General features: G+C 48.5%; 1 protein-coding gene across 1 annotated transcript in view; it reads right to left on the reverse strand.

The window, feature by feature from the left end:
- PRRG1 (proline rich and Gla domain 1) overlaps window positions 1-13,793 on the reverse strand; it is a 507,776-nt gene that overhangs the window by 137,043 nt on the left and 356,940 nt on the right. Inside the window, exon 3 of the mRNA XM_069639143.1 lies at window positions 10,102-10,262. Within this exon, the coding sequence (XP_069495244.1) occupies window positions 10,102-10,262 (161 nt within the window). The remainder of the gene's footprint in view (window positions 1-10,101; window positions 10,263-13,793) is intronic.

A 13,793-nucleotide genomic window follows, 5' to 3' on the forward strand; every position in this document is an offset into this window, starting at 1 on the left:
GAAGACCCTGCTGCAATATTATGGTAAGAGATTGCTGGTGACCTAGAGTTGTGATGTACTTATAACTTTGAGGGATGTTATGTCTGTAGCCAACCTGTCCAAGTACCAGCTGGGCTGGACACCTATAAAACACATGCCTACATGATTGGTGATATTATTAGGGTATTTTATGAGCGCCAACCTAGCTTTGGGAAACAACAGAGTGCTTTACAATCAGGGAAGAACTGTGTGAGGGAAGCAGAGAAGCAAAGGAATGGGGAGCTAACAGTGGGGGGAGAGGGCAGGCAATTTGGCAGTGATGGGTCCACATGCAACCATGTGAGGAAGTAATGCAGAGCAGATCACCCAGTGTCTGGTAGGGTGGTAAGTGGTGGGTGTATGGACCTATGTGTTGGGGAGGAGCCATTCCTTGAGGAGGTGGGTCTAGAGCTCCTTCCAGAACTGTAGCAGCAAAGGGGATACTCTGAGGTTAACTGGGAGAAGGTTCCATAGTCTTGGGGCCTAGTCCGTGAAGGGCACGGTCTTCTGGGTTTTCCCTTCCTGCACTGGCTGCACATGTCCTTACTTCTGGTGGATCGTGGGCCTCTGGGGATGATGAGTTTCTCAGCGAGTTAGCTTGAGGACATCAGGGTGACATTCTTGTAGATGACGCAGCAGGATTTCAAGATATGCACTTGCAGTGGTAGCCTTTGCAGTTGGAGTGATGTGGACGAATTTGTAGAGTTCTTTGATAAGCCTTGCTGCAGCATGCAGGATATCTCGAGGGTGTCGTGGTAGTCGCCCAAACGCCTTCCAAAAGGGCTTTGCCACAAACCAGGTGGGAGAGGACTAAGGCTTGGACAGCAGATCTTAAGTTGTTTTCAGGGATGAAGGCCTTTTTTCCGCAGGAGAGAAAGTTTGTACCAAGCCATTAGCATCTTGCTTGTTATGTGCCGTTCAAACGAGAGGTGTCTGTCGATGTCAAACCCAAAGGACTTGGTGAAGGTGGTCAAGGTGGGGTGCAATATGTTCGATTACTTGACAGAAACCAGAACGCTTCTTTTGATTTTTATCTATATGAATTTAATTGCAGGCCATGGAGAAAAACCACTGAAACCGTCCAGATATTCTCTATAGTCTTTCAGAAAGAAACCGCAACAGTGATATAAAGAAGAACAAGTTACTCTCTTACCTGGTAACGTTCTTTCGATGGGATGGTCCGACGAAGTATTCCATATCTATGACATGTAATCACCACAGCTGTGCTGCTTCGGAAAATCTTTCGGCGTCTGCGTCGATACGCCGTCCTCGAGGACCTCCTCCGACAGCCGACGTCACCAGATGTTACAATTAGGATGCACGACGCCCGTAGCCTCAGTTGTAGTTTTTTCCCAGAACGTGTGGCACCAATCGTCTGCCAGTATGACCACAGAAAGCCCTGCGGAAAGGTAAGCTGCAATCGCATGAGAAATTCTGTAGCAGGGAAGGCAGGGAGGGAGCGATATGGAATACGTCGTCAGACCATCCCATCGAAAGAATGTTACCAGGTAAGAGAGTAATTTGTTCTTCGAGGAGATTGGGTCCTCCGACGTATTCCATATCTATGACAGACTCCCAAAGTAGTAGCAACGTAAGGAGGTGGGAAAAGAATTTAGCAAGGAAATTTAGAATGCCCAATCAAATTGCAGAGCAAAGGACCGCCTTGCCAAAGGCCAGATCCTGCCCGCGGATGGAATCGAGAGAGTAGTGACGTACAAAAGCCACCTGGGCTTCGGATGACCGAAGCCCAGGTGGCTGCGTCACAGATGTTACGAATAGGAACACCCCTCTGTAGGGCAGTAGAGGTAGCCATACCCCTGGTAGAATGGGCCCGCAAGCCGACCAGTGAGTCCTTACCCACCAAGCAGGACACTCAGAAATAGCCAGAATAATCCAGCGAGACAGTCTGCTTAGTCACAGCTTGTCCCAAACACTTACCAGCGTAACCAATGAAGAGTTGATCGTCCACTCTGACCCGGGACATGCGTGAAATATAAAAGCTTAAAGCTCTCCTAGGATGGAGCCTATGGAGCCTCTCCCTTTCCTTACCAGGATGTGGAGGAGGATGAAATACCGGAAGAACAACCTTCTGGCCTATATGAAATTCCGACACCACCTTCGGAAGAAAGGAAGGACCAACTCTAAGGACAACCCTGTCCTTATGAAATACAGTGAAGGGTGGCTTAACTGAAAGTGCCTGTAACTCACTCTGCGAGCGGAAGTGACCGCAACCAAAAATACAGTTTTAAGAGTTAACAGTCTCAAAGGGCATGAATGCAAAGGCTCAAACGGAGCACCCATCAGAAACTTGAGGACAAGGTTCAAATCCCAATCGGGCACCTGGAAAGGTGACGGAAGGAACACATTAGTGAGCCCCTTTCAGAAACTGAGAAATTAAAGGAATTTTAAAATAAGAACACTCTTCAGACGAGCGCTTAAATAAGGACAACGCCGCCAGCTAACCTTTAACGGTACCCACTTGCAAGCCCCTGTGGGCCAAAGGGAAGCACAAAAGACAGAACCATGGGAAATTCACATGCAAAAGGATCCACATTCTTAATCCTGCACCAGTCGCAGAACTTACGGCAACGGTACAGGGACTTTGTTGCTGGCCGTCTGGCTGAGGGCAACACCTCCATCACATCTTCAGGGAGGTCCCAATCCTTATACCTCAACCTTTCCGAAACCAAGCGTGAAGGTTGAGGGATTGGACCTCTGGATGGAGAACCTGACCTCCCTCCCGTGAGAGCAGATCGTCTCGGTAGGGAAGACGACGTGGAGGGCAGATGGACAAGTCGAGAAGGTCTGGGTACCACGTCCTCCGGGCCCACGCCAGAGCAATGAGGATCATCCGGGAACCAATACTTGGTAACCTCTGCAGCACTTGCGGGATGACGGGGACTGGAGGAAACGCATACAGCAGTGGGAATGACCACTCCACCACGAACGCGTCTCCTAAGGCTCCTTTTGGAGGAAATGCCTGCGAGCAGAATCTCTCGCACTTCCGGTTGACATTGAAGGCGAAGAGATCCACTTGAGGGGTCCCCCAAAGGGCAAAGATCTCCAGGAGAATCTCCTGAGCCAACTCCCACTAGTGAGAGATCGCACTCTGCCTGCTCAGAACGTCTGCAGTCTCGTTTTCATCTCCGGCCAGATGAACTGCCGAGATCAAAACTTCCTGCTGGATTGCCCAGAACCAGAGCTGCATCGCCTCCCTGCACAGAGGAAGTGACCCTGCCCCCCCCCTTTTTGTTCAGGTAGTGCATGGCCACCGTGTTGTCCATCAGGATCAGGACATTCCTCCCTCGCACAGTTGGCAGAAAAGCCTTCAGGGCTAGCCTGACAGCCCTCAGCTCCAACAGATTGATATGGAGTCTGGACTCCGACGGAGACCAACGACCACTGACTGTCAACTCGTTGGCATGAGCTCCCCATCCCGTGAGCGATGCGTCCGTCACGCTGGTCAACTCCAGCCAGGGAAGCCAAAATGGAGCCCCCTTCATCAGATTGTCTTCGACGGCCAACCACAGAAGGTCCTGGGCGACCGAGGACGGCACCTGAACAGGGTCAGACAACCTGCCGGAGGACTGAGACCACTGGCGCTTGAGTGCCCATTGCAAAGATCTCATCCGCAACCTGGCCTCTGGCACCAGAAGAATGCAGGATGCCATGAGGCCGAGCAATCTCAAGAACTCGAACGCTGGGAGACTCTGGGCAATCTGAAACTTGTGCACCATCAGCTGAATGTGATGAGCCTTCACCTGGGGAGGAAAAACACTGCCCCAGGGACGTGTCAAGCACTGCTCCGATGTACTGGAGCCTCTGAGTTGGTGTCAAATGGGACGACTAAGTTGAGGGAGAAGCCCAGCTTGTGGAGGGAGTGGCAGTTGACGGACAGATGATCCAGGACTTGCTCGGGAGAGCGTGCCCTGATCAACCAATCGTCCAGGTTGGGGTAGACGTGAATCCCCCCCCCCCTTTCCTGAGGTGCACTGCCACCACTACCATGAGCTTGGTGAAGACCCTCTCGCGGAGGTCAATCCGAACGGCAAGACCCGAAACTGAAAGTGCGAGTCGCCAACCGCGAACCTCAGGTACTTCTTGTGCTTTGATGTATCAGCACATGAAAATAAGCGTCCTTGAGGTCGAGAGACACCGACCAGTCCTGAAGTTGAAGGGCCTGGAGGACTTGAGAGTAACCATCTTGAACTTGTCCTTCCTGAGGAGTTTGTTCAAACCGCGCAAGTCCATGATGGGTCTCAACCCCCCCCATCCTTCTTGGAAATCAAAAAATAAGGGGAATACCATCCCTTGTTCCTCTCCGCTACAGGCACCAGTTCTATGGCGCCTTTCTCCAGCAGGGATTGAATTCCCTGCGCAAGGAGCGGTTCCAGACTCTTCAAAGAGAATTCCCGGTGGATTGTCTTGAGGCCTCTGCCGGAAAGGAAGACAGTAGCCGTGGGTTATGATCTCCAGAAACCACACATCTGAAGTAATGGCGCGCCACTCTACAAGATGCAGCGCCAGCCTTCCCCTAACCGGCGAACCATGGGACATCGCTTCATGACTGAGCTGAAGCGGCTGCGGCGTTGCCTGAGGGCAAAGAGGCAACAGCCCGAGCGGCCTTGGCACCTCGAGTACCTTGTTTTCCATCTCTGACACTCCTATGGTGGCCCCTTTGACTGGCAGCTCCTCTCGCTTTACCAAAGGATGAGTAATAACGAAAGGAACCTCCCGGCCATAGCTGTCTCCTAGGACGAAAAGGCAGAGGTTGGCGATCTGCAGCTCCCAACGACTTCACTGCAGCTTTTGAGGTCTGCAACCTCTCAAAGCTCTCGTCAGCCTTGCTGCCAAAAAGATGTTCCCCGTCAAAGGGCATGTTGAGGAGCCGGGCCTGCACATCAGGAGCAAACCCTGACTTCCGCAACCACGCAAACCTGCGTATTACGGTGCTCGCTGCCATGGACCGGCTGACACAATCTGCCATGTCCAAACCCAACTGAACAGCCTCACACATGGCATCCTTGCCATCCTGGTCAGCCGCGAAGGAAACAGTTCCACAGAGTGTGTGTGAAACGCGACAAGGCACATACGGAGTTGGCCGCCTGAAGCGCCATACCCCCTGAAGAAAACACTTTCTTCGCCCAACCATCAAAACGCTTGTCATCCCTATCAGGAGGGATGGTAGGATACGACGCCTGCTTTGCCGGGGCCGTAGCTGCCTGCACCACCAAACTCTCCGGAGTGGGGTGCTTGGTCAAGTAGCAGGGGTCGCTACTGGCTGGGCGGTATTTTCGGGGCAAAGACTTGCCCACTGCCAGGAGACTCTCCAGAGCAGTCCAAGCCGCCGCCACCCTCCTTTGTAGAGCCATATGGAACAGCAGTACCGGGTCAGTTGGTGCACCTTGGTTGAGGATATCCGTAAGGTCATCCTGAAGAAAATCCCCTGGGGGAGCAGACCATCCCAAGTACTCGGTGACCCTAGACATAAGGCGCCGGTAGGAGGAGTCGGCATGAGTGCCAGGCTCAGGCCTACAAAACTCCACCTCCGGAGAGGTGTCCAGCCCACTGGCATCATGCAGGGACTGCCTCAGGTCCTCAATTTGGCTATGGCCTGAGAGAATCTCGTCTGGCACTGTATCAGGAACCATGCCATCATCAGAGCCCTCATCCACCTCTGAAATAAACTCAAGATGGTGGTAAGAAGGCAGAGAATGTGGAACAAAGCCATGCTTGACGTTGGCCAGAGCCTTTCTAGGGGGTTCCATCGAGCCCTGGGCTACCCCCGTCAAAACAGCCTCAAAAGGCGTTGAGTGAATCGGCGTGGACGCTCAACGCGGCGCCGACAGGATCGACGGCGTCGACACAGGCCTCGAGGCCGGAGCCCCGAGCGTGTCCCTCAACAGCCTCGGCGCCGATGACTTCTTTGGAGGCGGGGCCTCGAAAGAGTCCGTCGACGATCTCAGCGCCGCCAACGTCTTCCTCGAAGACACCACAGGGGCACAAGCTCTCGAACGCATCGAGGACCGTGTCCTGGTACGGGCATGACGAGAACGATTCCCCTTGTCCGAAGGCGTGCGAGCGGTGTCTCTCGACCGATCACGACCGAGCCCACTCAGAGGCGCGGATGGACTAGTGCCCTGCGATTCGAGAATCGCTAGCATTTTTTTCCCGAAGGAAGCCCATTCCTCCGGCGTCGCATGCTTGGTGGGATAAGCGACCCGCCGAAGGGCGGAGTCCTCGGATGAGGACTGGGAAGGCGACCGATGACGGCGCTGCCGGGAGTGCCTCGTAGAAGCAGAGGAGTGGCGGGACCGAGACCCACTGGACTTCCGACGACGATGCGGAGAGTCGCCCCTCGAATCATACGTCGAAAGCCCCGCAGACCTCGACTTCCGTGGCTTGGACACCTTACCTACCGACAACTACTTCTTGCGCTCCCGCAAGGCTTTGGACGTTAGTGACTGGCAGTCGACACAGTCATCCGCGTCATGGGCCTCCCCGAGGCACCAGAGGCAGGCGTCATGCGAGTCCGTCACCGACATCTTGGACCCACAGTCCCCGCACTTCTTAAAGCCCGGACGCGGGGTGGAAGACGAAGTAGACATTTTCACGAAGAATATACTACACAATTCAAACAGGTTCGAAGAACCGAGAAAGAACAGAAACTCCAAAGAGTCGAGGCGCCGAGATCTCCGAAGCGAACACGTTCGCGGAAAAAAAGGAACTGAGGCTACGCGCCTCGTGCGTCCTACTTCTAACATCCAGTGACGTCAGAGGAGGTCGGCGTATCGACGTCATCGACGCAGGACGCAGAAAGGTTTTCCAAAGCAGCACAGCTGTGGTGATTACATGTCATAGATATGGAAATCGTCGGAGGACCCAATCCCCTCGAATGGTTTATTTTTGTTCAGCTTCTGCTGTGTTGTGTCTAGATGCTCATGGAGCAAACAAAAGCATTGTGCATATTTTCCTAGGATCATAGAATTAGTAAGATTGAAAACTGAGTTACGACGAAGAATTATCTTTTGTAACAAATGATGCTTTTTTTTCATTGAAAGCAGACCAGTATTGCTCACACGATTTTTGTTCCTGTGCTGTGTTCATTTATCATCAAGATGCATCTATATGGTGTGTTCATACACATTGTGTAGGAGAAGGTTTTCCACAAATGTAATAAAATAGTTTAAAAACAGAAATCTTTGCTGGGTCCCATTCATTTTCAAGTTTTGTCATTTTTTTTTGCCTTTTGCATACTTTTTACACTCTTGCAGAGGCACTCTTTATTGAAATATAAACTCAGCAAAATCTGTAGTGATAATACAGGTAGGCATTTAAATTCTTTATGTAGTGTTTCACGCATGGTATGTCCAACTTCTAGTGAACAGAGGGTGTGTCAGCGGAAACAAAATTCAAGTTAAAGTGGTGACCGGCAATGTATGTATTATTGCCTTATTGCTACATTAAAACCTTCAAGTGGCAAATATTCCAACGGGAGTGCGCCATCCTGAAGAAGATGGGCATCAACCGTGAAACAGCTTAGGTGCTTCGCACCATCGAAACTACTTCCTGTGTATATGTCAGACCTAGTGTATATAGTAGGTCATGACAGTACAGTAGTCGACGTATGGCACCCCTTTTTCTAATTCGGAACTATTGCCTTGTCCATATATTTTTGTGGTTTTCTCTACATTGTTAAATGTGGCCATAGCCTCTGACCACCAGCCGGGTGACCCTCTTCAGCCGATTTGAGGTTCAGACAGCTTGGCAACATGAAGTTCATACTGACTGAATTTTCAGTCTGGTTTTATATTGGCACTTTGTTTCACTATGCACTTTATTCTACAACAATATGCTGCTATTTAGAGATGAGCTCGTAACAAAATTTAAAATTTAATATGTATGTTTTAAACAAATGAAATTTAAAGAAAATATTCATGTTTTTCAAATATTGTTTGGTTTATATGGCCTGATCTGTGATTCCGAATTTCGGGGGCCCCCTCTCTCCCCAACCCATTGCCGGTCACCACGTTAACTTGAATTTTGTTTCCGCTGACACACACTCTGTTCACTACATTTGTTATTTCCTCTTTGTCAGCGAAGTAGAGGTTTACCCATCTTTTGTTTTGCATGTCCAACTTCTAGGCAAAGTGATTATTACACTTCAGTCGATAGTCAGTGTACCGACCTCTATAGAATGTTAGCCCGTAAGATAGCTCAGTTGGTTGAGCACTCCATGCTGCAATCTGTGTGCGATATGCAGGTCACATTCAAATCCCAGAAAGGCCAACTCAGCCTTTCATCCTTCAGAGGTCGATAAATGATTACAAACGTTGGTTGGGTAATAATTGTATGGAAGTATTTACCATGTCCAGCGTTTCAGCAAAAGTGCTATGTAAATAACTAATCGGGAAATCTGTCCAGCGAAAAAGTGACCATGGGCTTAGATATAGAATGTAGCATTGACTCCTTACTCCTCTGCACTATTTTATCATACTATTGGCATACCATTAGGTAGTACTAGAAATGAGGACTTTTATTAAACAACAAAAGAATTATGGTGTCAAACCTCAAAACACAACACAGTTCATGTTTGCTTTAATATGTAATTGACTAGGTTTTCCGTCCTTAAAAATAAAATATATACTGATGAGATCAAATGGCCAGACCGAGAAATAATTGAGAGTTTTATCGCTCTATATTATATGAACATCCCCTTCTGTAAAATATTTTAGGACATGAAACAGCTCTAGAGTCGCTGGGAATTGGGATGAAATTGGTATAAAAATTATTTGGTTTTCTAAGTCTGAATTCATTCCAATTATGGGTTAATGAATTCCTATGGCTACTTAAAAGCTTTTCTAATTAGAGTTATCATGTGCATTTTGACTAGTCGCCATCAATGTTAAATTAGTTCCATCTTTGAGGATCTTGCACTACTGAGGCAATTGGCTGTTCCTGTTCTATGTGGGTGGTTCTACCACTGCTCTATTGGTGGTGCACATGCTGGGCATGTTTCTTTGTGACAGTAATATGGCCTGCCGAGTTCTATGATGTTCCAGTTATGCGAGAGGCCCTTCATTTGCCTCTTCAATGTCGGGGTGCTTGCACTGTTCCATACCATGCAGTTCTTTCTCTATGCAAGTGAAACTTACACTGTTGTAACCAACAATTTACCTTTTCCAAGTGTGGTAATCTTGTATTGTTGAGACTGACAACGTTCCTGTTCTGTGTGAAAAAAAAGCATGATCAACTGTGCTCCATGGTGTACCTTTTCTAGATTAGGCTATGTTACACCTTTTTGTATGAGAGGAGCTTCTTCTGCAGAGACACATTCCTGATCAATTCTGTGTGGGAATCTTCTACCCTTGCTTTACACCTTGCACTGATCTCCAACTGTTCTACGTGAGTAAAACGTGCCTTGGGAGTTGCCCTTTGCTTTTTCTGTTTGGTTGGGGATAGCCTGCACAGTTTCTTCTCAGGCTGACCTGCTGCAAGAGCCAAGTTAAAAAGCTTATACTGCTGTTGTACCCTATCTTTATATGAAAGAGAAACTCAGACTGTTCGTACTCACCTGTTCCGTTTGTGAGAGGGTGTTTGCGCCACAGAGCGAGAAACCTGCTTTTCTGTCACAATGCAGAAAGCTGCCGCACGCTATTGATTTGCATACAGTTTTAACTATTTGCACAGGTCGGCTGGGTGTCGCACACTTTTTACTCTTGCAAAGGAGAAAACACATTTTTACTCTTGAAATCACCTTTACTCTCAAAGTTTAAAAATATGGGAGTAAAATACTCCCACCTCAAAATTTTATCTAGAGTACTGCTCTCAATCAAAATGATGTACGAGCTGCCAAAAAAGATGTTAACAGCTGCACAATGAGAGCCCCCAGCACACTTAATGCCCTGATTGCAATAGTGAGTGACATTATTTATGAAACCGAGTAATCAAACATAAGGAAAAAATAGGACCATATTTATTTACTACACACCTATGTTTATTCCAGCAAAAACCCTGCTGCCTGCCTACAAAGGCACTGTTGCCTTTCGATGATCGAGACATGAAACGCGAGTCAAAACGTACCGTCTTTTCGTCATTTTCGAAAGCCTCTCTCGCTTCCTCCTTGGTGCAGATTTCTTCCCTGCATTCACGCTCGATGTTCCCTTGCTTCAGCTCCTCCAGAAAACTGTTGGCTCTAGGATGTCGTTTTAGGAGTGAGTTGGCTTGATGCTCGGACAGGAACACTACAAGAACAGCAGAAGGAAATTATGTTTTCGGGCAGACAGACTACATGACGCTAGCATGTAAAAAGGCAACCTTCAAATCGGAATAGTAAACATTTAATTAAGCACATTTCTCTGGAAAGGTTACATTTTAGTTCGTAATGCCTTATTTTGTATCCCCTTCACAATTAACACCCATGTAGAGCAGGGTGTTAAGCGGGATTCCAAATCGAACCCCTTTGCTCCCCCCACTCTTCTGGAAAGAGGGGCAGGGGTAAAGTGTGCCTAAAGGAGTGCGTGGCAGGTGGCTTAGGCAGGAGTGCCTGCCCCAAATATATCATGAAGCATGTATTTTTGGGTCCCAGCACTGCAGCAATTGGTCTTGTCCACATACTGTTAAATAGCCATGTCCCGGGTCCAGTTTTTAGACAAATTGCCATTTGTAAAAACATTGCGTTTTCACTCAGTATATAAGCAATTCGGCCAGTTAGTAAAGGACCCTCATTCTTCAAGTAAACAGTGTGGGCCCAGTGTGCTTAAGTGCTTTATTAAGTAGCCATTTAGGGCTTCCGCTGGGGGCCAATACAATGGTTGCTTGATAACCTGCAGCTATTAACTCCGACGCTGCATTCCAACATCTAGGGCTTCTCCACAGTATGAAGCTACAAGATGGACCGGATGGTTTGCACATATCCCCCTAGGGAGGCACCAGTCTTCCCAAACTTAGTCTATGCCACTTTATATGTGCATTTGGCTGCCAAAAACAGGCCTCTTTAAACTGATGCCCGACATGCTGCTGCACCCTGCTTTCAGCTCTTGGGCGTAGGAATATGCCAGGGGAATAACGAAGTTGAAGGTGGCGCAAATCAGCCATTGGAGGTCGCTTAAGCAAACCTCTCCATCACAATCTATGCGCCACGCCGCTACCTCAGACAGTCAGAGGGGTGCGCATTGGCTGACAGAGAAGCCCAAACAATAACTTGAAAAGCCCCTCACCCCACCCACCTTCACATTTGAAAAAGCAGAGCAGGCCACATAGCACTAACTTAGTCATGTGGCTGTTCTGCATAAAATCAAACACCATTTTGGGAAAAGGGGAAGGGGGACAGACATGTAGGATTTCACGACTACATCTGGCGCAGCTATTACAAACGAAATGCGCAGCATTACCAGTGTGAATGATGTGCTCAGAAGGCCTGCAGGTTTGAATACAACCCCAATAGCAAAATGCCTGCAGTTTACCCATCAAATATACTTCTTTTGAACCTCCTTGCCTTTGGGAATGAGGCGGAGGTGGTCCTGCTGGAGTGACAATGGACATTTTTTTGGAGACTGCTGTGCCTTGGCCCTAGTCCACTTAAGGCCCTGCACTGCAGTTACCAAAGCATTGCAGTCAACCATGCAATATTAGATCAAGGTTAGCCATACTAGTGAATGTATTGGCAACAACCTGGATAAGCTATTTGAGGTTTGTTGTGTTTGCGCGCGCTGCACCTCACATGTATGGAATCAGCATAAGACAAGAGAAGTATACAAGTAGTAAGAATAGATGCGAAACGGATGTAAATTGCGACCCTCCATTTCCATTCACCACCCGCCATTTTGCCTCAGTCTCGGCCCTTTTGCACAAACTCGCTCAAACACGGTCTAAAACGAGTCAAGCGCCAAGTTCAGTGGGCAATGGCTCAAGCTAGTGTTTTATACCTTCAATATGCAAAGAAAAATCCCATTCAGTTAATCAAAATAAACTTCCATGTGGCTTCACTTACAACATTTTGAAGGTGGACCGTTTGATACCGACAATTCAAACGTCATCCCCCCCTTCTTTTAGTGGGCACCTCCTCATTCCCTCCTTTAACCGGCCCTGCGAACCCCTCTTCCCTTCTCTCCCCTTACCCCAGTGTTATTTAAAAATGTTATGCAAGCCCCCCCCCTTGAGTACAAATATTGTTGTTGAGCCCCTCGAGTAAAAAATCGTGTTGCCGGGCAACCCAGATACCACAACCCCCTTACATATACAGCTCTTTGGTTGTGGTAATGAAAATGGCATGACTAAACAGTCCACCTTCAAAATGTCGGCGAAAAAACGGCAAACCCATGCACATGCCAAACCTCGCTCGCACAGTTGTGCAGTCGCAACATAAGGTTGCGCGCGCCTTGCATAAGTGATTACAGACAAGCTCCGGAGCCAGTTATTTACAGAGGGAACGCGGTCTACTTGGGTTACAAATGCAGTGCTGTGGCTTTGGAGAGAAGTGCACGGGGATATTCCAGTGCTCCGCAGCAGTGCCCTCACACTGCCCAATAATGTAGCACGAACCAGGTGACAAGGCCCCGTTTCTGCACCAAGACGGATTTTCGTATTTTCTGAGGCAGGACAGGAAAGACTGGTTGCTTCAATTATTTTTAAGGTAATCATGTTTCGATATTCATGCTGCGAAGGTGACCTTTCAGAGAGAAAGGCTTTTATTTAAAGATCCGTGGAGGTGTATTAAGCTTATTCTCTCAACTTTACTACAGGCAGCATCATATATTAAAAACAAACGATTAGGATACAACCAATGAAAAAAGACCCGTCATTCACCTCGGAGGGGATACCGCTGTGGGATTAGAAGCGTCTAATGTCGCAATAATATCCCCAGCGTTGTCCTTGATTAATCCGCTTACCTTGCTGCTGGTGCGGCGTGTGCTTATGTACACACTCATTGTTTAATTGTTTTGTTAATGATTGCTGGGTCGTGGATTTATGTAGCTTCGGTTGTGCTATTTTGGTACCAGAATGGCATTTGTCTGTTCTTTTACACGGATTGGTTACTTTATCCCAATATCAACAAGTTACGGCTGTGGCACTACATTTCCTGAAAGCACCCCTCACCTCGCCTAACCCTATACACATCTCCAGAGAAATAACCCTGCTCAAAACCCTGCTAATTACCTCCCACTTTTCTGAAACTCCGAAATGCCTCTGGCCAAATTCCAAGCCCGAATCAAAAAGGCGCGGACCAGGCCTTCTAGTGTGCCGCTGTCGACGTGAAAGGCACAAAGAAAATGGAGGAGGCAGCATGGTAACCGCTGCAGGGTCCTCTCACAACTTGTTCCCCCTCCCCCTGGAAAGGGGAGGGTATGGGGGCGGAACAGCGCCAAAACACCCTGAAGGCCGCGAAGGGCGAAACAAAAGGAAAGGGGCGGGGTGAGCCCCTTTATAACCAGCAGGGTCCTACAGCAGAGACATCCAGCTCCTGCAGACACGCCGTACCGTGAAGAAGGATTTTGTTTTGAGCGCCAAAGACAAGATGGATTTTCTTTGGTTCCAGCCCCTATGCCGGCTGTGTTGCGGTCGTTCCAGCTGAAGGAGTTTACAGCGTTCAAGGCGAAGGGAGAACCAGATTCCAACTAAGGAGGCTTTCAGGGGCAGTCGTGTAGGGAGCGGTTGCGTCGAGCGTGAAGAGGGAGAGAAGGTACGGAGAGAGCTGAAAGGACATTTGTTAGAAGGGGTTGTGGATAATGGTAGTGCACCGGTTTACGGAGCATAGAGTGGAGAGAGTACTTTTT

This window comes from Ambystoma mexicanum, chromosome 7q, assembly GCF_040938575.1.
Source record: "Ambystoma mexicanum isolate Mex_15411 chromosome 7q, UKY_AmexF1_1, whole genome shotgun sequence".
Taxonomy (NCBI): Eukaryota; Metazoa; Chordata; class Amphibia; order Caudata; family Ambystomatidae; genus Ambystoma; species Ambystoma mexicanum.